General features: G+C 44.3%; 1 protein-coding gene across 5 annotated transcripts in view; it reads right to left on the bottom strand.

The window, feature by feature from the left end:
• The window catches only part of LOC137346792 (multidrug and toxin extrusion protein 1-like), a 44,962-nt gene that overhangs the window by 18,462 nt on the left and 965 nt on the right, over positions 1–25,535 (bottom strand). Inside the window, exons 2-12 of one of the 5 annotated variants that reach the window (XM_068010648.1) lie at positions 23,982–24,073; positions 18,498–18,654; positions 17,889–17,990; positions 16,998–17,066; positions 14,768–14,916; positions 6,389–6,431; positions 4,135–4,179; positions 2,976–3,073; positions 2,770–2,867; positions 2,027–2,140; positions 970–1,037 (exon numbers count right to left, since the gene is read on the bottom strand). In XM_068010648.1, the coding sequence (XP_067866749.1) occupies positions 970–1,037; positions 2,027–2,140; positions 2,770–2,867; positions 2,976–3,073; positions 4,135–4,179; positions 6,389–6,431; positions 14,768–14,916; positions 16,998–17,066; positions 17,889–17,990; positions 18,498–18,644 (933 nt within the window). In that variant the 5' untranslated portion in view covers positions 18,645–18,654; positions 23,982–24,073. The other 4 variants (XM_068010650.1, XM_068010649.1, XM_068010652.1 and 1 more) reach the window with 4 other exon arrangements.

Consider the following 25,535-nt stretch of genomic DNA (forward strand, 5'->3'; position numbering starts at 1 on the left):
CTCTAATTCTTGCCTCTTGTGCATCCCTCATTTGCATTGCTCCACCATTGGCAGCCATGCCTTCAGCTACCTAGGCGCTAAGCTCTGAAATTCCCTCTCCACCTCTCTATCTTTCTCTTCTTTCAAGATGCTGCTTAAAATCTACCTCTTTGACCAAGCTTTTGATCACACTACTCCTTGTCAAGTTTTGTTTGATAACAGCAATAATCCCACAGCAATGCCAATGGCACTATGTAAATGCATTATTGGCATTGTTGTTGATGAAGGACCCCTTCAGTGAGTTACTAGAAAGCTTCTGACAAAATTTGGAACAAATCCCAATGCACATGAGCACCTGGATGACTTAATGGAAAAGTCCTCCACATGTCACAAATAATCCATATGTGTGCCATGTTTTACCAACACCGTCAAATCAGCAGTTCTACTTCTGTGATACAGCCTATCTGCACATTAGAAGACAGAGAGGAAAACCAGCTTGATAAAATAATATTGAAGTTTGCTGATCTTACCAAGTTAAGATGCATGGCAAACCGAGGATGGATACAGGGATTGCAGGCAAATATAAGCTGGTTAGTAGAGTGGGCAGATAGGTGGCAAATGCAGTTTAATGTTGAGAAATATGGTCATAGTACATTTTGGAAAAACATGAGTGAAAGGAAGTATAAGCTATATGGTCAGATTGTTTGTATCATGTTTGAAATGATGGAGTACAGGCAGAAAAGGCAATTATAAGACAAATGAAGTTCTTAGTTTATGTAACAGCCAGGGACTGATGTTTATTTCTGCAAGATATTGGTTAGGTCACAATTGAAAAATTGCATGCAGTCTAAACACATCATACTACAGCCACAAAAAGAGCATTGTAAAGGTTCACGAGTATGATACTAGGAATGAGAAGCTATAGCTACAAACAACAGCTTGAAAAACTGAGGCATGTTAGAACTGCACTTGTACAGAAACCAGCCTTACCAGGTACGCTGCTGTTAAAGTTTGATAAATAATGGCCTGGGCACCAAGTTGAACTTCATTAATTAATCCTTTGAAAGGGAAGGGAACAAACAGTAAGTTAAACTTGATTGAAGTTAACTAATATTAAGAGAGAAAATATATTATGTAGAATTAATCTTTCAGCATCAGAACCTCTTGCATTTTTATTTCGGGGGGGTGGGTGTCAACCTCTAATTACCCTCCCCTCCTTGTTCCCCATCCCCCGGGGACCTGTATCTGAGAAGGTGAGGAGGTGACAGGGCTCCAGGGATCTGCCAATGTCGCTCAGACGTTGCTGCCAGGATACAATAAGTATGGTCTGATAATGGCTTCTGTAGGTACTGGACCTATCTGAGGTGCTGGAACCAGGCCACAGGTGAGTCAGGGCAGCAGGGGTTTCACGAGTTGGGGGTCGTGGGAGAGGGGGTTGCAGGGGTTCAGCAGCAAGGATGGGGGGGGGTGGTGGCTATCAGCGGGCTCCCCACTTCTCAATGCTGGGTCGCTTGATCATGCACTGTGCCTTTTAATGTGGGGTCCCCCAAACCCGACTCCCACCCCCACACCCACCCCCACGCATGTTTTCTTGCCGTGCTCTTCATGAAGTGACAGGCCTGCCCTCCACTGGGCTAATACTAGCAGCAGTGGGATGAGGCCGTTAATTGAGCATTAATTTCCCACTTAAGGGCCTCAATTGGCAGCAGGGCGGGAAAGCATTGGCGGCAGGGCGGGAATGCTTTCCACGGGCCTTCCCACCCTGCACTTAATTTGGGTGGAGACAGGAAGTTGGCAAGGATCCGCCCCGCCACCCTCCTGTCCAAATAAATGCTCTCCCCACCTCCAAACCCAATGCGGGGAAGAGTATAAAATTCCCCGTGTTGTAAACCCCAGTGCCAAGAGAGGGAAGAGTGCCCTTGCTTGTCTCCTTTGAATGTATCTATTGACTCTACATTTTGTAGACTGCATCCTGTCTCCATTTCGCCCAGTTAGCAATAGTGGAAGGTGTGTTTTTCTAGTTTAGCTAGTGTCCTAGTTTATTTACCTATGAGAAAAGTTCCGATTTGATACGCCCAATGTTCAAAACATATCATAATCATGCTAGGAATTGCCAGCCATGAAAAGTGGTCCCACTCCTGCAGGCAGTCAATCGACCATCCTACACAAATAAAAATGGAGTTACTAACACAGAATAGAAAGTATCTGAGAAGCACATAAGGAGAAAGGGAAATAGGGCAGATAGAAAAACTTTAATATCATCCAGCTCACCTCAGCTTTCACATTGGCCCTGGGTTTCTCTCTGGGGTATATTTTGCCATGAAATTTGTCAGTGTTAAGGGCGATTCTGCAATCTGTGGGAAACTGCACTCATTACAGGAAGCGCATTGTGAGAAATCGTGGCAGTGCTGGATGGCACCAGTAATGCGAGGGAACATTTGCTTCTGATCTCCTCAGTGGTCAGTAACGTCTGGACTCTCACAGAAACCATGGCCATTTGTGCAAGAGAACTGATAGTACTGGTGGGAATGTTGCACAGCATGAACCAAGACAGGAAGGAGGAGCAGAAGGAAAAGTAGGAAACAAATCAATAAATAAGAACCTTCAAAGCAAGCGAGTATTGTACACAGATAGGGGATTGAATGAGACTCCCATGAAACGTCCTGTCCAATTTTTCTCTCCTTGCATTTCATTGGAAAGGGGAATTGAGGAGGTGTATACTGGGTGAGTAATTGAATTTCACTCATTTCACATCATTGCCCAAAGTGTAAGTTATCCCCTGGGCCCTACCTGTCCAGGTCTTAACGTACAACCTTTTCCATCGAATGTATACAAACAGAAGAATAACTTGACAGTACTGAGAGACAACATTGGCAGCAGCCGAGCCTCTGAAAAACAAGTTAGCATATTAAAAGTAGCTTCAAATGAAGCCTGGTTCTGTGGAAGTTTTATTTATCAGATATTATAAAATGTTTTTAAAGTTCTTTGCTACTTACGACACTCCCAATGTCAGCACATGGAGTAAGAGATAATTGATCACAGCATTGAAGATGTTGGCTATGAAACTAGTGAACATCTGAGGCATGATGATTCCCTGAGGTGGGAACAAAACAATAAAGTCAGTCCTCGGAATTGCCCTTCAATAAACCAACAGGGTGTGTGACACGGTGCCACGATAGCAGGAAGATAGGGTGCAACTGCTCTCCCAATGTCCGTGTTTGGGGTACAATGAGCCCTGATCTAACATGATCCCTTTTCCCTCACTTGAATCAGGCTCATTGCTGGAACTTGCCATTTGCTGTTAGATCAAGAAATTCAAATTCCCTGTGCTCCAGGGAGCTTCTCCATCTATCATTGCTATCTGATAAGTGTCCCATTCAACCATTCCCCCTGATGCTGCTATTCCACACTCTCTGAGTTGGATTCAACAATGGAATAATCTACAAATAAGGGAAAGTAAGGGTTCCTCCTTGGATAGCTCGCTCCCTAATGCCCGTGTGTCTGTGTGCACACATGCAATGATATTACCAATTGTGAGTACATCTGGGGAGTGATATACAGTCATTGAAAACAAAACGACTGCGGTAATTTTCGCATTCAGTCTGGGTGATAATCTGGCAAAACAGAATGCCTGCCCATTGTGGAAGCCACCCAATTTTATCCTTTTGATTTCATTGGCATGAAAATTGGACGGGTTCTACATTGGACGATTGGCTCCACTGGATTACTGTCCAGGCAGTGAATATGGAAATGACCCTCACTCAGTCCCTTTGGGCTGAGAAACTAGTTTCATTTATTCAGCCACAAGGAGTAGTTGAGGTGAACAGCATAGACATATTAAAGGGGAGGGAGAAAGGAATCGAAGGGTATGTTGAAGGGGTTTGATGAAGAACAGTGGGAGGAGGCTCGTGTGGAGAATGGACACCAGTGTGAATCTAGAGGGCTGAATGGTCTATTTCTGTGCTGTAAATATTTTGTAATATGATATGAGTGTAGCTACTTTTTCCAAATTAGCTCCTGAAATATTTTGCGCAATCTGCCCGATTGCAGTTAACCATCAAAATAAGGGAAATAAAACCAAAGACTCCCAAATGTATCTTACTGCAATAATTATTAAAGTAATTTCATGCACACTTCAAAATTCAGTGACTTTACCTGATTCTGAAGGTATCTGATCTCTAAGTTATGAAGAAATACTGCCTATGAAAGAATATTGAAAATAATTAGCAACAATTTGGATCTAGGTGTCCTTGTATGCAAATCATAGAAAGCTAACATGCAGCTACAGCAAGCAATTAGGAAAGCAAATCATAAGTTGTCCTTTATTACAAAGGGATTGGAGTATAAGAGTCAAGATAGCTTACTGCAATTATACAGGGCCTTGGTGAGACCACATTTGGAGTACTATGTATAGCTTAAGTCTCCTCATCCAAGGAAAGATATACCTGTCTTAGAGGGAGTGCAACAAAGGATCACTGGATTGATTCCTGGGAGGAGGGAATTTCCCGATCAGGAGAGATTGAGTAAACTAGGCCTATATTCCCGGAGTTTAGAAGAATGAGTAGTGATCTCATTGAAACATGTGAATTTCTGAAGTGGCTTAACAGGATAGATGCTGATAGGTTGTTTCTCCTGGCTGGCTGGTGTGTCTAAAGTTAGAGGCCTCAGACTCAGAATAAGGGGTTAGACATTTAGGATTGAGATGAGGAGACATTTCTTCAGTCAAAGGGTTGTGAACTTTGGAATTCTCTACCAGAGAGAGCTGTGGATGCTCAGTCATTGAGTGTATTCAAGTCAGAGATCAATAGATTTTTGGATACTAAGGGAATCAAGGGATCTGGGAATAATGTGGGAAAATGTAGCTGAGGTATAAGATCAGGCATGATCTTATTGAATGGCAAAGCAGGTTCAAGAGGCCAAATTGACAACTCCTGCTCCTATTTCATATATTAAGCTCACATATGAAGAACATGTTAATTGCATGACAATTCTGTATAATTAATTAATTATATGCAGATGGAAGGCATTAAATGGGTTTCACTTGAGCTCATATTTATTGAAACTGTGGTGTGGTTGAGTTAGGAGGTCTATGGTTGTAATGTTTCACTCTGTAAATAAATGTTAGACTGAGTAAAGATTGGCTCCAGTGCTATCCTTCACCAACTGGCTTTTTTTTTAGAGATACAGCACTGAAACAGGCCCTTCGGCCCACCGAGTCTGTGCCGACCAACAACCACCCATTTATACTAGTCCTACATTAATCCCATATTCTCTACCACATCCCCACCATTCTCCTACCACCACTAGGGGCAATTTACAATGGCCAATTTACCTATCAACCTGCAAGTCTTTGGCTGTGGGAGGAAACCGGAGCACCCGGCGGAAACCCACGCGGTCACAGGGAGAACTTGCAAACTCCACACAGGCAGTACCCAGAACTGAACCCGGGTCGCTGGAGCTGTGAGGCTGCGGTGCTAACCACTGCTATATTCTGGAATATAACAGAACAGTGACTTTGGTGAGGTACTGGAGCTCTGATTGTACGTATCTTTGTGTTGTTCAAGACTGCTTCTACTATCTAGCCATGGAAAGCTGAGACATTATGGATCCCAAATTGAGATCAGTTGGGGGATCATCCTGATAAGTCTGGCATACTGAATGGTGCAGTTTTTAAAAAATTGTTTTTAGAACATTACAGCAGAGTACAGGCCCTTCGGCCCTCGATGTTGCGCCGACCTGTGAAACCATCTGACCTACACTATTCCATTTTCATCCATATGTCTATCCAATGACCACTTAAATGCCCTTAAAGTTGGAGAGTCTACTACTGTTGCAGGCAGGGCGTTCCACGCCCCTACTACTCTCTGAGTCAAGAAACTACCTCTAACATCTGTCCTATATCTATCACCCCTCAACTTGAAGCTATGTCCCCTCGTGTTTGCCATCACCATCCGAGGAAAAAGATGCTCACTATCCACCCTATCTAACCCTCTGATTATCTTATATGTCTCGATTAAGTCACCTCTCCTCCTCCTTCTCTCCAACGAAAACAACCTCAAGACCCTCAGCCTTTCCTCGTAAGACCTTCCCTCCATACCAGGCAACATCCTAGTAAATCTCCTCTGCACCCTTTCCAAAGCTTCCACATCCTTCCTATAATGCTGTGACCAGAACTGCACGCAATACTCCAGGTGCGGTCTCACCAGAGTTTTGTACAGCTGCAGCATGACCTCGTGGCTCCGAAACTCGATCCCCCTACTAATAAAAGCTATCCAGTTAGTCACAGGGAGATCCACTGTAATCTTTGCTGGCTGGACTCTTCTGGGTCAGTCCACATTCAGGTAATGAATGAGTTAAGTTCTTTAATGAGTTGTGTGTGTGTGGACGCTGCCAAAAATAGTTTACTTACAGGAAGACCAGGAATAAATATCTTCACATAGAGTTGTGTTAACCTGCAAGGAATGTAGAAGATGTTGATAACAATAGGGAAATCATAGAACATCACCACATGTAACCAAAGGTAAACTCAAAACGCAGAAGCAGTGTATACCATCTACAAGATGAAACTTGCCAAAGCTTCTATAGCTCAGGAATAGGCACTGACATGTTGCACAACAGACATTTGACAAAATTATTGACAAAGCACGGACATGGGGCAATTAATCTGTATATAAGGTGTATTGCCATCAAAACACAATCCGATTTAAAACACATTTCTCCCTAGAAATAAAGTAGCTAAGCATACAAACATCATGGAGAGAAGCACAACTGCATTAGCTAGCTGGCAAGCAAAATAATATGTAATGCCAATGCAAAATACTTTTGTTGACAGAATAGAGCTAGTATTAATGTCCTTTAGGGAAGGAAATCTGCTGTCCTTACCTGGTCTGGCCGACATGTGACTACAGACCCACAGCAATGTGGTTGACCCTTACATGCCCTAGCAAGCCACTCAGTTGTATCTAACTGCTACGAAGTCCAAATGGACTACAGCGGTTCAAGGGCAATTAGGGATGGGCAATTAATGCTGGCCTAGCCAGCAACACCCAAATCCCATGAATGAATAAAAAAAAAACACTATGTCACGGTGTGGTAGATGGACTTTATTGGATGACCGCTGTGGATTCACACTGTGTCAGGGGTGAAAATTCATCCAATAAACCATGAAACTCAAGGAGAGGATTGTTATTGTGGTTATTGAGGTGATACAGGAGAAAAATCAACAATAGGAAAACAGACAGACATAGTCATGCTCATGAAATCATACCTTACAGACAATGTCCCAGACACTGCCATCACCATCCCCGGGTATGTCTTGTCCCACCGGCAGGACAGACCCACCTGAGACGGTTGCACAGTGGTATCCAGTAGGGAGGGAGTTGCCATGGGAGTCCTCAACATCGACTCCGGACCCCATGAAGTCTCATGGCATCAGGTCAAACATGAGCAAGGTAACCTCCTACTGATTACCACCTACCGCCCTCCCTCAGCTGATGACACCACTTGGAGGAAGCACTGAGGGTGGCAAGGGCACAAAATGCACTCTGGGTGGGGCACTTCAATGTCCATCACCAAGAGTGGCTCGGTAGCACCACTACTGACCGAGCTGGCCGATTCCTGAAGGACATAGCTGCTAGACTGGGTCTGCGACAGGCGGTGGGGGAACCAACACAAGGGAAAAACATACTTGACCGCGTCCTCACCAATCTGCCTGCCGCAGATACTTCTGTCCATGACTGTATTGGTAGGACTGACCACCGCACAGTCCTTGTGGAGACGAAGTCCCGCCTTCACTTTGAGGATGCTGTCCATCGTGTTGCGTGGCACTACCACCATGCTAAATGGGATAGATTTCGAACAGATCTAGCAATGCAAAACTGGGCATCCATGAGGTGCTGTGGGCCATCAGCAGCAGCAAAATTGTACTCAACCACAATCTGTAACCTCATGGCCCGGCATATCCCCCACTCTACCATTACCATCAAGCCAAGAGACCAACCCTGGTTCAATGAAGAGTGCAGGAGGGCATGCCAGGAGCAGCACCAGGCATACCTCAAAATGAGGTGTCAACCTGGTGAAGCTACAATCCAGGACTATCTGCGTGCCAAACTGCGTAAGCAGCATGCGATAGACAGAGCTAAGCGATCCCATAACCAACGGATCAGATCTAAGCTCTGCAGTCCTGCCACATCCAGCCGTGAATGGCGGTGGACAATTAAACAACTAACTGGAGGTGGTGACTCCACAAATATCCCCATCCTCAATGATGGGGGAGCACAGCACATCAGTGTGAAAGATAAGGCTGAAGCATTTGCAACAATCTTCAGCCAGACGTGCCGACTTGATGATCCATCGTGGCCTCCTCCTGAAGTCCCCAACATCACAGATGCCAGACTTCAGCCAATTCGATTCACTCCGCGTGATATCAAGAAACGACTGAAGGCACTGCATACTGCAAAAGCGATGGGCTTTGACAATATTCCGGCAATGGTACTGAAAACCTGTGCTCCAGAACTTGCTGCGCCCCTAGCCAAGCTGTTCCAGTACAGCGACAACACTGGCATCTACCCTGCAATGTGGAAAATTGCCCAGGTATGTCCTGTACACAAAAAGCAGGACAATTCCAACCCGGCCAATTACCACCCCATCAGCCTGCTCTCAATCATCAGTAAAGTGATGGAAGGTGTCATCAACAGTGCCATCAAGCGGCACTTGCTTAGCAATAACCTGCTCAGTGACGCTCAGTTTGGGTTCCGCCAGGGCCACTCAGCTCCTGACCTCATCACAGCCTTGGTTCAAACATGGACAAAAGAGCTGAACTCAAGAGGTGAGGTGAGAGTGACTGCCCTTGACATCAAGGCAGCATTTGACTGAGTATGGCATCAAGGAGCCCTAGCAAAACTGAGGTCAATGGTAATCAGGGGATAAACACTCCGCTGGCTGGAGTCATACCTAGTGCAAAGGAAGATGGTTGTGGTTGTTGGAGGTCAATCATCTGAGCTCCAGGACATCACTGCAGGAGTTCCTCAGGGTTGTGTCCTAGGCCAAACCATCTTCAGCTGCTTCAATCTTCCTTCAATCATAAGGTCAGAAGTGGGGATGTTCGCTGATGATTGCACAATGTTCAGCACCATTCGTGACTCCTCAGATACTGAAGCAGTCCTTGTAGAAATGCAGCAAGACCTGGACAATATCCAGGCTTGGGCTGAGAAGTGGCAAGTAACATTCGCGCCACACAAGTGCCAGGCAATGACCATCTCCAACAAGAGAGAATCTAATCATCTCCCCTTGACATTCAACGGCATTACCATCACTGAATCCCCCACTATCAACATCCTAGGGCTACCATTGACCGGAAACTGAACTGGAGTAGCCATATAAATACCGTGGCTACAAGAGCAGGTCAGAGGCTAGGAATCCTGAGGCAAGTAACTCACCTCCTGACTCCCCAAAGCCTGTCCTCCATCTACAAGGCACAAGTCAGGGGTGTGATGGAATACTCTCCATTTGCCTGGATGGGTGCAGCTCCAACAACACTCAAGAAGCTCGACACCATCCAGGACAAAGCAGCCCGCTTGATTGGCACCCCATCCACAAACATTCACTCCCTCCATCACTGACGCACAATGGCAGCAGTGTGTACCATCTACAAGGTGCACTGCAGCAATGCACCAAGGCTCCTTAGACAGCACCTTCCAAACCCGCGACCTCTACCAACAAGAAGGATAAGGGCTGCAAATACATGGGAACTTCACTACCTGCAAGTTCCCCTCCAAGTCACGCACCATCCTGACTTGGAACTATATCGCCATTCCTTCACGGTCGCTGGGTCAAAATCCTGGAACTCCCTTCCTAACAGCACTGTGGGTATACCTACCCCACATGGACTGCAGCAGTTCAAGAAGGCAGCTCACCACCACCTTCTCAAGGACAATTAGGGATGGGCAATAAATGCTGGCCTAGCCAGTGACATCCACATCCCATGAATGAATTTAAAAAAAGACCATTTCTCTCACTGCTGTTGTCACAAGACAATTTAACCCGTGATGGTCAATGTTTGTGCAATTTCTCCACCTGCTTGTAATATGTATCTGAAGACAGGACAGCCAACAAAAGGGCAGTGATCACCAAGTCAGGAGAATTTTATAGGATAGAGCAGATTGTGCTTCACAGGAGTCATGTAAAACAGTAAAGCAGAGTGGGACAGGAGGGACAGGGAGATTAACGGTAGGTAGCCAAGACTAGTTTATTCATCTTGACAGGCTGTTAAACCATGTCCTGGATTCTAAAATACAGAAACAACAGCATCTCTCATGAACAAAATGTCATTTACTCACCAAAGCTAGTGACACAATTAGATAAACACAATTACAAATAAAGAGTGCCCTTCAGTTTCTCCAATAAAGCGATTCTCTTAAACTCCCTCATGTCTGAATCTTAGTCTGTCACTGTTGATTCTGATTCAGCTCTGACAAGATAATTATAAACAAAATGCTTTTCTACAAAAAGTTGAGTAGTTGTTACTGCATGTACTATTAAATTACTGCATGTCACTATCCAGACTAACCAATTTATGAACGAGCCAAATCGCTTACCTGTTAGCAAAGGTCCACTTTTAACGTGATGTAATTATATAATACAAACAACTTTCAGATGACATTGGCCACTCAGGTTATCTGCCCTCAACTGGATAGTAAATGATGCATATCACTGTTACTGATCTTTGACATACTTGTAAAACTTGTCCTTCAATCCAATTTGCAGCAATAAAATCAGTTTATGACTGTTTCTAACATGGTCATTTTTAATGGGATGTGGGCATCTTTGGCTAGGGCAGCATTTATTGCCCCTGCCTAATTGCCCTTGAAATGAGTGGCTCACTAGGCCATTTCAGAGGACATTTTGAGAGCCAAGCACATTGCTGTGGGTCTGGAGTCACATGTCAGCCAGACCAGATAAGGATGGCAGATTTCCTTCCCTAAAGGACGTGAGGGAACCAGATGGATTTTTACAACAATCGACAATGGTTTCATAGTCATCATTAGACTAGCTGTTCAATTCCAGATTCATTAATTGAATTAAATTTTCACCATCTGCTGTTGGTGCGATTCAAGCCCATGTCCCCAGAGAATTAGCCTGGGTGCTGGATTACTAGGCCAGTGACATTACCACGATGCCACTGCCTCCCCATTGAAACATAATAAATTTTTACTATGTCTTCCCTGACATTTTTTAAAACTGCAAATGCAGCATAGATTTTGTTAAGGAATTGTAGACAGTTCATCATAGCTTAAGGTTTATTAAACCTATCCATTACATTTTATTTACTATTGTATATGGGTTAGCAGCATCCTGTTTTTGCCAACATCACTCAGCCCTATTACACCATACTCTTGTATTCATGAGGAACATATATTACTGACTTCTGGACATTTCTTGGATTTTCTTGCCTATTTTCCCCTCAGTACAAGTTCTGGAACAATGTGGTTCCAAATGGATAGCAGCAGAATTGCAATATTTATATAGAAGTAAAAGTCCAGCAACTTTCAAAATGTTACTGAGCTTGTGTCCCAGGTTAAACTAATGTGTGCCAGAGCATTGAAATTGAGACATTCCCTAAGTGACTTTTCCCATTTTAAAATGAGTTTACATAACACAAGCCTTTGAACTTGTTTTTTAAAAATAACCTAGCTGATAGGGAATGGGGGAGAGAGTCCAAGAGAGAGGGGGACAGGGAGAGAGAGAGGAGAGACAGGGGACAGAGAGAAAGATGGGGGAAGAAAGAGCAGGGGACAGAGAGAGAGAGGGGTGTCCAGCCTTTTCGCCTGTTGGGCCACATTACAATTTTTGTCTTGTATAGGGAGCCGCTGAGACAATTTCAGAAAGATAAAGGCATTAAAAATTTAGCTTACTATCAAAACAACAACAAACATACATTTTTGTGAAGACTTTTTAAATGAGAAGACTAATTTATTGACTTACTTTCACGTCACCATGTTGGATACTGATTTTGTGTGATAACGAGCCTTTTGTTTTGCTTGCACAAGTAGTCAATGTCTTCTCGCGCACTTGCTATAATGATGCAGAGTATTCCAGATAGATATTCATCTGGCAGGAGTGATCTTGACTGCGCTCTCACTCCCTCCTCTCTCTCCCTTTGTCTGCCTCTGCCTCTCTGCCTCTGTCTCTGTCTCTCTGCCCCGCTCTCTCTCCCACTCCCTCTATGTGTCCCCTCTCTTTGTGTTGCCCCTCTTTGTGTCCCCCTGTTTCTCCCCCCCCCGCTCTGTATTGTCCCCCTCTCTGTATTGTTCCCTCCCCTCTCTGTGTCATCCCCCCTCTCTGTGTTGTCTCCCCCAGTGTTGTTCTCATGCTCGGTGTCCCCCATTTCTATTCCCCCCTCTCTCTGTCCTCCCTCTCTGTTCTCGCCTCTTTTTGTCCTCATTCTCTCTACCTCTTCCCCTTCTCTCTCTCCCCCCCTCTGCCCCCCCACTCTCTCCCTCCACCCCTCTGCCCACCCACTCTCTACCCCCATCCCTCTCTCTCTCTCTCTTCCCCCCCCCCCTCTTACCCCCTGCCCTCTTCCCGCCTCTATCTCTCACTTTCTGACCATTGCAGAGAATGGGAATAACAGTTTCTGAGCTTCGGACAGATTCAGGGTTTTCCAGCGGGTTTTGTTTTTTTTTATAGTCTGCTGGAAAATCCCGAATCTGTCCAAAGTTCAGAAACTGCTGTTCCCAGTCTCAGCATCTGTCACTGTGAAACTGACACTTGCGATTTTTTTTTTCCAGCTTCGTCTGGTCGTAAAGAAGAATCCAATGGGAAATTTCCCATCCCTGACATTACCAGTCACAGACCTCAAAATCCTTTATCATGTACATTGGTGTCCGTGTACGGACACGTTGCCAACCCAATGCTATAGCACCGTCTAAACCTGCGAGCTCTACCGCTTACAGGGACAAGGGCAGCAGGCACACAGTAACATCGCGTCCTCCAAGTTCCCCTCCGAGTCACACACCATCTTGACTTTGAAATATATCACCATTCCTTCATCTGCACTGGGTCAACATCTTGGAACTCCCTACTTAACAGCACTGCGGATTTACCAACACCACACAGACTGTGGTGGTTCAAGGAGGCAGCTCACCGTCACCTTCTCAAGGGCAATCAAGGATGGGCAATAAATGCTGGCCTTGGCAGCAACATCTACATTCCATGAATGAATAAAACTTATTGTAGAGGGTATACAAGCAATTTACTGGAATGTTTCTAGGAATACAGGACTACATTTCGGTGGATAGACTGGAGAAGCTGGGGATGTTTTCCTTGGAGCAGAGAAGGCTAAGAGGAGATTTGATGGATGCGTTTAAAATCATGAAGGGTGCGTTTAAAATCATGAAGGGTTTAGATAGAGTAAATAAAGACAAACTGTTTCCAATGGCTGAAGGGTCGGTCACAGAAGGAACAGATTTAAGGTGATTGGCAAAAGAACCAGAGGCGACATGAGGAAACCTTTTTTTACAAATGAGTGATTAGGATTTTAAATACACTGCCTAATGGGGTGGTGGAGGTAGGTTCAAGAGCAGCCTACGAAAGGGAATTTGATAAATACTTAAAAGAGAAATATATTGTAGGTTAATTTAGATTTAGATTTTCGATTTAGAGATACAGCACTGAAACAGGCCCTTCGGCCCACCGAGTCTGTGCCGACCATTAACCACCCATTTATACTAATCCTACACTAATCCCATATTCCTACCACATCCTCACCTGTCCCTATACATCCTCATCCGTCCCTACATTCCCCTACCACCTACCTATACTAGGGGCAATTTATAATGGCCAATTTACCTATCAACCTGCAAGTCTTTTTGGCTGTGGGAGGAAACCAGAGCACCCAGAGGAAACCCACACAGACACAGGGAGAACTTGCAAACTCCACACAGGCAGTACCCAGAATTGAACCCGGGTCCCTGGAGCTGTGAGGCTGCAGTGCTAACCACTGTGCCACAATGGGGAATGAATGGGAAAGAGGGACTAACTGATCGGCCTCCTTCTGTTCTAGACTATTCTATAATTCTATTTATTCTCTAAAGAATCAAACAAGCAGCTGTTCTGGTCTTTAGAGGAATGTATATCGAACTCCTAATAAGATGTGAGTTTAAATCACGGGATCACTCAGTCTAACTTCTTCAATTTTTGGTCAGACTGCAAAGGATCTTGGGGGGAGGAAAAAAATTGACTCAATTCTTGAAATGAAATGTGCCTCCAGCCAGCCTATTACAGAGTGGACTGACTCATAGAGTTTGTGGAAAGCATCAATGGAATGATATATTAACCCTCCTGAAATCCCCCTCATTCCAAGGATTTAAGTCTACCTTATTCAGTTCTACAATAGGTTTCTTTTCTTACGCTATTTCCCCTTTTGAATTTTAAGTTAGTTTCTCATTCCCAGCATGTGACCTGTTGCTATTCTCTATCGATTCTGCTCTTATGTTGAATGTCAGGTGAAGTCCACTGCAAGATGATTGACTCACTATTTCATTGGCCCACTCTCTATTGGGGAAACTATCTGGCCTCTGCTTGACACCGATCCAGCTGAGATTAACCCCCTCACTATATGTAAATATGCAAGCAGGAACCTCCATCCTAACATTCCTTGACCCAACACTTCTGTGTTCACTAACACGCTCTGCCTTTGGGGCTGCAAACTCAGGATGGCCTTCTTTCTGTCACACAAACATCATCAATTATTCTCTTTTGTAATAAATAAATAAGACAAGACTCTCACTTGGCTACTGCAGGAGACAGTTTGAAAGCCAATAAAATGTGTTCAATGTTGATGAAGATAGCCCAGCAGGGAAAGCAAGCTATCATGAGAATGAGAATCCCTCTTTGGAGAATCACTCCAATTCGCTTCAAGTTCTTACTGCCATGTGTCTGAAAATCAGAGCAAAAGTTTTGTTAAAATGAATTGGATCAATATTGACCACCCCATTCCGATGGACACTATGGGCTGGATTTTCCTGCAGGCTTCTGAACCCGCCATCAGACTCAAATGTGGATCAGAAACTCACACAGTCTGGGAAACAGTCACTCATTGAGATTTTCCAGGGGTGGCCAATTAATGGCCAGAGGGTGGGCTCACGGTCCAATTAAGGGCGGCAAGCTGGCTCTCAAAGCTGGAGGGCCAATCAGAAGCCTTCCAGCTTGAATGCAGCAGCAGGTTGCCATGGCAGGAAAATGAGGGAGAGGGCACTTCAAAATGAAGGTGCACTTACTCCAGCTTTTTAAAAGTTATATTAAAAAAATCTTTTGCAGCCAGCCCACCATTGTGTGGGGGGATCCCTCGAGAGGGTGGCCTGAGGCTGCTGCTGCACCCAGGTTTGCAGGGAGGGCCTCTAGGGCTGCCCAGAGCGCTGCCCCCCCCCCCCCCCACCCTGGTGTGCTGCCAGGAAGTCACCTCCAGGCAGTCAAATTGGCCCCCACCGCCTCTGGGAATCTGCAGGCCGAATGGGATTTTCCTTCAATTGACCTTAGAGGCCTTAATTAGTTGGATTGGCTACTTGCCGCATGTGGGCAGGTTGCCCTGCCACCCCACTATCCCACCTCTGGGAAAATGGCCCGAGGTGGGATGAAAACGGGGAACCGGGCCACAGGCCGACAGTCATTATTTTTAGCACAAGCCCAGCCACCCACATCTGTTCCTGGCACCAGTGGGGCCTAAAAATCAGGCTCTACAAGTAATAACTGCAACAATATATAAAAAAATTAGAATATCAAAATATTTACCCCACTTAACCAAAACCATTATGATTGGATACCATTTTTGTTTAGCATTTAATGTGCCAGGTTTGTTCAGTCCACAGCCACCAGAGTGTAAAGTGCATCTGAACCACTTTACTTAGACCACAGTGCAGAGGAAATTTACAAGAAATTGAAGCGATAAGATGGTAAAGCATGGAATGATCAAAGACCATTTAATCCATCAATGCTGTCCTTTGTTTAAACCACCTTCTTCATCTTGGATTCAATCCAACTCACTTATCTCCTAAGTAAAGCTTCTGCAAGTTTTCTTCGTGTCCCCAAAATTAGAGAAAACTAAACTCTAAACAAAAAAGACTAACACCTCGAACTTTAACAATTACCTTAAAAAATCTAAGTACATTTAAGGCTGGGATATAGATTTTTGGTCTCGCAGGGAACCAAGGGATATGGGGAGTGGGCTGGAAAGTGGAATTGAAGCCCAAGATCAGCCATGATCATATTGAATGGCGGAGCAGGCTCAATGGCCATATGGTCTACTTCTGCTCCTATTTCTTGCATTCTTGTGTACATGAGATCTAGTGAACTGTCCGAGACATCAGAGAATTCCAGTACACTTGACACACATGGCCTATTGCTTCCCGGTCCCTTATAACATTGTGTTTTTGAGATAAACATCAAACGCTTCCTGTTCAATGTTCTTCTCCATACAATGTTCTCGAACATTTTCCTCAAGATAATTGTGCTATAATACTAAGAGTGGTGCTGAGAATGGAAATAGAGTTATATACTGTGACAAAGACACTCAATAGAGGTGCAATGCACTTTGTGTGGTAATGCAAAATGAGCACTGGCGAATCACCAGCCCATTTTATATTCTGCAGGGTAATTGGGCAGAGTGTGAAATGGGTCGCTGATTTGCAATTGGCCATTTCATGCCGTCTCCCTCATTGAATTTCACCTCCAACCTCCTTGCTTGTTAGTTCAGAATCACTGGATCATTTTCCGATCCACAGCTCAAGAGAATCAAGGCCAATTGTAGCAGCCTTGCACTCACTGAGATCAACTAATTCAGGACACACCAGGATTTCTATCTGGTACGTCCCTGGTCTGTGTGGCTCAAATTCATACGGGGGTTTGAGTTTCACAAGGCCTGAACTTTAAAGATTTATTCTTCTCTGAGATAGCTAATTATATTTTTCTCCATTAAGAGAGTATCACTGTCCAATGTACAGCCTGGAGTTAGCTGCACCTACTTGAGAGATGAGAGTGTCACACGCTGAAGACAAGCCCACACCTATGGAGCTACCTGATACATTTATTACCTGTCCAAAAGAAATAAAGAAAAGGAAACATTTAGCAATATCATCATAGACGCCATCAACATGCCACAAAATAATATAAAATAGGATTTTTTTATGTCAATGAGTAAAATACCATTGTGAATTTCTTTTTCCCTCCCCATTCTTTCTCTGTTCTCTCCTCCTTCCCCTCAGGTACCAACTCTTGATATGTTTTTGCTACCAGCAGACACTCCTATTAAAATGCTTTCCTCGATAGCGTCCAATCTTCCAAACTGTAAACTGGAAGTCATCCAAAACTCTCCTCCCCATATCTTAACTTGCACCGAGTCCCCTTCACATATGACCCCTGTGCTCATTGACCTACATTGGCTCCCAGTCCACCAGTGACTCTGCTTATCCTTGTGTTCAAATCTTTCTATGACCTCACCCTTCATTATCTCTGTAAGCTGTTCCAGCCCTACAACACTCCGAGATCTTTGTCTTCCTTTAATTCTGTCCTATGGTGCATCCCCCACTTCCTTTGCCCCACCACTGACAGCCATGTCTTCAGCTGTCTGGGCCCTAACCTCTGGAATTTCCATCCTAAACCTCTCAGCCTCTTCATTTCTCTCCCCTCCTTTAGGGATGCTCCTCAAAACCTAACTCCTTGACCAAGCTTTTGATCACCTATCCTAATGTATCCTTCCTTGGCTCAGTGTCAAGCCCAAGCATTTTACAAGGAACATTTCATCAGCTGATAAACTCACTAAACTTGAAATTAATAGGAAGCAATGCAGTTAATTTATTATTTTGTGAAGGATACATTATGATGAATAAATGTGCATATTCTGAACATAAACTCACCGCTGTGGCAAGACTAACTGCTCCCAATTCAATTTTTCCTAAATGTCCACAGAACGCGGTGCTGACAATATTTATTAGAAATATCAGCAGCTGTGTCAAAAACTGTTAAAGGAAAATGAATTTTAAATAATATACACTGGCCACTTAATTTTGATCATGCTCTTTTGTACCTTAAAAACAAACTTGTAATCTAATTAAAACAATCATGTTTCTTACTGAAAATAATCGTCTTTTTTCAAAAAGGTGATGCAAATTTAAGGTGATTTCAATGAGGTTTTCAAGATTATGAAGGAAATTGGCAAAGTTGCTCCAGGCAAAATCATTCACTGTGATGAAGGGTTCAAATATCAGCATATTCGAATGAGGAATTACAGCCTTTGAAGTAAAAAAGCAAAGGAAAGAGGAATATTTTCACCTTTAAGAGAGGGAGTTGTGGAATAAGTTAACAGGCAAGGCCGCTGAAGTGGATTTTCTAAAAGAGTTCAATAAAATCGATTGTACAAATGGATAAATTGAAGGAAATTATATAATGGGCTCTGTGGACAATTAGATATATTTCTGGAGAGAGCGGAGAGTGAAGGATGAGATGTTAGACGGGTGTAAACTCACCACTGGTCCAGCCAGTCTGGAAATATGTATCGCTTCCTGACAGAAGTTGACGGGTGTCAATCTCTTCATTTTCCTCAGTAACAGGTTGCCATGGGTTTCACGTGTCTCGGTAACATTACCAGAGCTTAGTTGCATTGAATTCTCCATTTTTCCAATTCTTCATTCCAAAGGAAAAATAAACCAGTTATTATACTTCTCCTGTTTGGGTTTCCCATCCCATCAACCTTCCCACATCATATTACCCATCTCCATTCAGTTTCACAACCCCTTTCTGATGTAATATGTGATTACAATGACTTTTGGTCATGATTAATTTTTAATAATTGTCCTTTCAGAGCTGCAGGAGTTGCAGCATCTATGTTTAGGGTTCACTGCTTTTGCAGGATTGCTACATATAAGTATTCAAACATCAGTTATGTCAGTTTTTAAAACTTCCATCACAATAGGTGAGAAAGCAGAATGAATGAATGATTTAACTCTGCACTGTTGGCTGGTGTCCACTTTGAGGTAGTGTAGGGGTGAAGGATGTACTCAGTGTCCTGTGTAACATGTGAACTACACTGAGAAGTTGCACTCATGGATTATGTCAGTTAGAGTGATTTGCGATACAATGGTCATTTTTTGTGCGTATTGATACAGTCAAAATTTTGCTTCTGAGGTAAAGTTGCTGAGATTCACTGAAGTCCAGTGACATTTGTGTATTTTTTAAACTCATTTTCAGGATGTGGGTGTGGCTGACAAGCCCGGCATTTATTGGCCATCCCTAGTTGACCTTTGAGAAGCTGGTGGTGAGATTCTTCAACCTCTTCTTGAAGCTTCTTCTTGAACCTTTGCAGTCCATAAGACAAAGGTTCTCCAAAAATGCTGTCTCACTGTAGGTAATAACCCTAATCATTAAATTCAACATGTTTACAAACTCCATTTACCTCGAACAATAATTGATGCATTGGTACATGTTTAACTTGCTGCCAGGGCTTAAAGCTGGCATTGTGAATTGGCACTGTGTGGAAATGAAATCCGGGGATCTGTAACACCAGTTTTACACCTGGGTGGCAGGTTGAAAATCTACCCCCGTGACTACACTTCAAACAGCATTAATCATCCTGAGGATGCGATAGGTGCTATATAAATGCTCTTTCAGTAACAGACTATAAAAACCAATATGTAAACACCCCACACAACAAATGGATGAACCCTCCAGCAGTTGATTATTCAATGCCCTTTGCCCAGTATTATTTTTGGTTTTTGTTTCGCTCTTGCACTAAATCAACTCTTTCTACATCACTTCACACAATGTGAGGAGAACCTTGCAATCAACACCTGAATTAACCCTGGAAAGATCTAATTAATTAATTTATACCCAGAGCCCAGCTATTTATTAATTGAAATTTCAGTCAGTGATTTTGGCCATCACCCTCATACACTTATTATTTTCATAATTTTCAAACTCTACTTTTATTCAAGGAGATCAATTCATTCAGGGGAAAAAAATGAAATAGAGTAGGAGTTTGAAAAGTACCAGATATGAGTGTAATCTGGCCGGCAGAGATAAGAATTCTATTCATTGAAAACAAGAAACAAATCTGGGAGATATATTTCGGAGGACCAACCTGGGAGCAAGTCACTTGGAAAGAATCATCCAATCACGGGTAAGTACAAAGAATGTCACTGCACCAATACACAACCTAGCATGTAGGGGAGGTGGTGGCGTAGTGGTGTTATCACTGGACTAGTAACCCAGAGACCCAGGGTATTTCTATGGGGGATATGGGTTCGAATCCCACCACAGCAGAAGGTGGAATTTGAATTTAATTAATAAATCTGGAATTAAAAAGCTAGTCTAATGATGGCCATGAAACCATTGTCGATTGTTGTAAAAACCCATCTGGTTCACTAATGTCCTTTAGCGAAGGAAATCTGCTGTCCTTACCTGGTCTGGCCTACATGTGACTCCAGACCCACAGCAATGTGGTTAACTCTTACATGCCCTCTGAAATGGCCTAGCAAGCCACTCAGTTGTATCTAACCACTACAAAGTCTATAAAAAGGAATGAAACCGGACAGACCACCCGGCATCGACCTAGGCACCAAAAACGACAACGGCAAACCCAGCCCTGTCGACCTTGCAAAGTTCTCCTTACTAACATCTGGGGGCTTGTGCCAAAGTTGGGAGAGCTGTCTCACAGACTAGTCAAGCAACAGCCTGACATAGTCATACTCACGGAATCATACCTTACAGACAATGTCCCAGACACTGCCATCACCATTCCCGGGTATGTCCTGTCCCACCGGCAGGACAGACCCACCAGAGGTAGTGGCACAGTGGTATACAGTAGGGAGGGAGTTGCCCTGGGAGTCCTCAACATCGACTCCGGACCCCATGAAGTCTCATGGCATCAGGTCAAACATGGACAAAGTAACCTCCTACTGATTACCACCTACCGCCCTCCCTCAGCTGATGACTCAGCACTCCTCCATGTTGAACACCGCTTGGAGGAAGCACTGAGGGTGGCAAGGGCACAAAATGTACTCTGGGTGGGGGACTTCAAAGTCCATCACCAAGAGTGGCTCGGTAGCACCACTACTGACCGAGCTGGCCAAGTCCTAAAGGATATAGCTGCTAGACTGGGTCTGCGGCAGGTGGTGGGGGAACTAACACAAGGGAAAAACATACTTGATCTCGTCCTCACCAATCTGCCTGCCGCAGATGCTTCTGTCCATGACTGTATTGGTAGGAGTGACCACCGCAAAGTCCTTGTGGAGACGAAGTCCCGCCTTCACATTGAGGATACCGTCCATCGTGTTGTGTGGCACTATCACCATGCTAAATGGGATAGATTTCGAACAGATCTAGCAATGCAAAACTGGGCATCCATGAGGCGCTGTGGGCCATCAGCAGCAGCAGAATTGTACTCATCCACAATCTGTAACCTCATGGCCCGGCACTCTACCATTACCATCAAGCCAGGAGACCAACCCTGGTTCAATGAAGAGTGGAGGAGGGCATGCCAGGAGCAGCACCAGGCATACCTCAAAATGAGGTGTCAACCTGGTGAAGCTACAACCCAGACTACTTGCATGCCAAACTGCGTAAGCAGCATGCGATAGACAGAGCTATGCGATCCCATAACCAACGGAACAAATCTAAGCTCTGCAGTCCTGCCACATCCAGCCGTGAATGGCAGTGGACAATGAAACAACTAACTGGAGGAGGTGGCTCCACAAATATCCCATCCTCAATGATGGGGGAGCCCAGCACATCAGTGCGAAAGATAAGGCTGAAGCATTTGCAACAATCTTCAGCCAGAAGTGCCGAGTTGATGAACCATCTTGGACTCCTCCTGAAGTCCCCAGCATCACAGATGCCAGACTTCAGCCAATTCGATTCACTCCGCGTGATATCAAGAAACGACTGAAAGCACTGGATATTGCAAAGGCTATGGGCCCTGACATTATTCTGGCGATAGTACTGAAGACCTGCGCTCCAGAACGTGCCGCGCCCATAGCCAAGCTGTTGCAGTACAGCTACAACACTGGCATCTACCCTGCAATGTGGAAAATTGTCCATGTATGTCCTGTACACAAAAAGCAGGACAAGTCCAACCCGGCCAATTACCGCCCCATCAGCCTACTCTCAATCATCAATAAAGTGATGGAAGGTGTCATTAACAGTGCTATCAAGCGGCACTTGCTCAGCAATAACCTGCTCAGTGACGCTCAGTTTGGGTTCTGCCAGGGCCACTCAGCTCCTGACCTCATCACAGCCTTGGTTCAAACATGGACAAAAGAGCTGAACTCAAAAGGTGAGGTGAGAGTGACTGCCCTTGACATCAAGGCAGCATTTGACCGAGTATGGCATCAAGGAGCCCTAGCAAATGAAGTCAATGGGAATCAAGGGGGAAAACCCTCCGCTGGCTGGAGTCATACCTAGCGCAAAGGAAGATGGTTGTGGTTGTTGGTGGTCAATCATCTGAGCTCCAGGACATCACTGCAGGTGTTCCTCAAGGTAGTGTCCTAGGCTCAACCATCTTCAGCTGCTTCATCAATGACCTTCCTTCAATCATAAGGTCAGAAGTGGGGATGTTCACTGATAATTGCACAATGTTCAGCACCATTCGTGACTCCTCAGATACTGAAGCAGTCCGTGTAGAAATGCAGCAAGACCTGGACAATATCCAGGCTTGGGCTGATAAGTGGCAAGTAACATTCGCACCACACAAGTGCCAGGCAATGACCATCTCCAACTACAGAGAATCTAACCATCTCCCCTTGACATTCAATGATATTACCATCGCTGAATCCCCCACTATCAACATCCTAGGGGCTACCATTGACCAGAAACTGAACTGGAGTAGCCATATAAATACCATGGCTACGAGCAGGTCAGAGGCTAGGAATCCTGCAGCGAGTAACTCACCTCCTGACTCCCCAAAGCCTGTCCACCATCTACAAGGCACAAATCAGGAGTGTGATGGAATACTCTCCACTTGCCTGGATGGGTGCAGCTCCCACAACACTCAAGAAGCTCGACATCATCCAGGACAAAGCAGCCCGCTTGATTGGCACCCCATCCACAAACATTCACTCCCTCCACCATCGACGCACAGTGGCAGCAGTGTGTACCATCTACAAGATGCACTGCAGCAATGCACCAAGGCTCCTTAGACAGCACCTTCCAAACCCGCAACCTCTACCAACTAGAATGATAAGGGCAGCAAATACATGGGAACACCACCACCTGCAAGTTCCCCTCCAAGTCACGCACCATCCTGACTTGGAATTATATTGCCGTTCCTTCACTGTCGTTGGGTCAAAATCCTTGAACTCCCTTCCTAACAGCACTGTGGGTCTACCTACCCCAAATGGACTGCCGCGGTTCAAGAAGGCAGCTCACTACCACCTTCTTAAGGGCAATTAGGGATGGGCAATAAATGCTGGCCTGGCCAGCGACGCCCACATCCCATGAATGAATTAAAAAAAGACCCGGTGAGAAGGTTACAATTGCGGCTCAGTGTAATAAGTAAAAAACTTCAAACCAAAATAGGAAAATTGGAACAGGACACTGAACTGTTAACAAGCAACAGAACAGAAAGATCCCCAGGTGAGACCTTTAATATATTATTAGTTGATTTCCAGTAGTGTTGCAAGTGAAGAGTCAAGACCAAGTGTAATTTTCAGATGAAGCGGGGTCCGAGGGTAGGTTTATTTCATAAACTCTTGTGTGCGATTTTGTCAAAAGCCTTTTGGAAGTGGATGCCATGTCGTAACATTCACGACAGTCCACTTGAGCTGTCACTTCTGTCATGGGAGTGTTTTTTTTTTCTCCTCTGTTTAAAAACAGTATGCCTTTAAGACTGAGAGCAACTTTTATATTCTCTGGGCACACTGTGTGTAAGCAGCAGCTGTTCCTAAGCAACAGCAGAAGAGAGCGAGGTCACATGCTGTATTCTATCAGTTTAACTGTGGGAAAAGACTGGCTCGAACCAGTTTGATCTGGGTAGTCCAGCGAAGCGTGCTCTCATGAAGGAAGAATTTTGACTCTCTCAGCAGAAGATCTACATTGGTCTGTGTTATGCCTGAGGAGAAAAAAGAAAACCTTGAATGAATCTTTGCATTGTTGGAGGTAGAAAATTCCTTTTTACTTCCAGTCTCTGAGAGAAGTCTCTGTCTCAGGAGTGACTTTCTGTTGCTTTTTGTGTTTCTGGGAGTTTGGAAGTTTTCAGTAAAGTTTCTATTGATAGACCGCCAATTCAAAAATCCAAATAGACTTGTTGATATACTCCTTGTTGAAAGAACTGTGTGATACCTGCTGCAGCTGAAGTACTTTGAACACCTATCATTTGAACTGCATTCACACTACTCAGGACTTCCAAGTGTCAAAGGCCATGGGTTTGTGGCTGGACTTGGGCTCCACATCTCAATAAAACTTACTTAACACCTAACTGCCATTCTGGACACAAAGCAGATGAGCCTAAAGCACTGGGAAAACCATTCCTTGGAACTTTGAAACTTACTGCAAGCACCAGGTTTTTAGCTAATAATAAACTTCAACGGCAAGAAAATGGAAAGATTCCATGCTTAAGATGAAATTCAATAGTTCATATGCAAAGTCACAATTTTTACCAGAAGACAAAGATCTTGCATGTTTATTTCAATATCTGCCATTTTGTGCTGTTAATATGTGTAAATGTGAATGAAACATAAACATGCAATGAGCTGATTAATTCAATGCACTTGCATTTGCCCTGAATATTGTGTTAGTTTTGTCTTAACCTACGCAACCAATTATTGTGCAGAGCTTAGTTAAACCAAGATGAAGTGACGAGGGGTCCTGAAGCGACTAGGGGTCCTGAAGCGAATGCACTTTTGGTTGTAACTTTCCGCCTGTTTCCACATCATAAATGCAGGAAATTCACATTGTCCGCTCGATCACATGGGGGTATGGAGCTGCATTAATAAGCGGCGAAGGTTCTGAGTGGATCTTTCTAGATCAAGGAAATTTTGATAATAAAAGCAAAATACTGTGGATGCCAGATATCTGAAATAAAAACAGAAATTGCTGGAAATACTCAGCAGGTCTGGCAGCATCTGTGCAGAGAGAAGCAGAGTTAACGTTTCAGGTCTGTGACCTTTCAACAGAACTGGCAAAGGTTAGAAATGTATTATGTTTTAAGCAATTAAGAGGGGGGGTGAAGGTGGGGAAGAGAACAAATGGAAGGTATGTGATTGGTTAGAGTGTAGGAGAGATTAAATGACAAAGATGTCATGGGACAAAGGCAAAGAGAGTGTTAATGGCTGTGGTGAAAGACAAAGCATTAGTCCAGAGAAAGTGTTAATGGCAGAATAATAAGCAGTTCAGTCTGAAAGCACAACATGAAAAACCAGGTTTAAGGCAGGCACATGGTTAAAAAATAAAATAAAATAATTTTAAAAAGGGCCAGTCATGCCCTGAAATTGTTGAACTCAATGTTGAGTCCGGGCGGCTGTAGAGTGCCTAATCGAAAGATCAGATGCTGCTCCTCGAGCTTGCAATGATGT

This window comes from Heterodontus francisci, chromosome 30, assembly GCF_036365525.1.
Source record: "Heterodontus francisci isolate sHetFra1 chromosome 30, sHetFra1.hap1, whole genome shotgun sequence".
Taxonomy (NCBI): Eukaryota; Metazoa; Chordata; class Chondrichthyes; order Heterodontiformes; family Heterodontidae; genus Heterodontus; species Heterodontus francisci.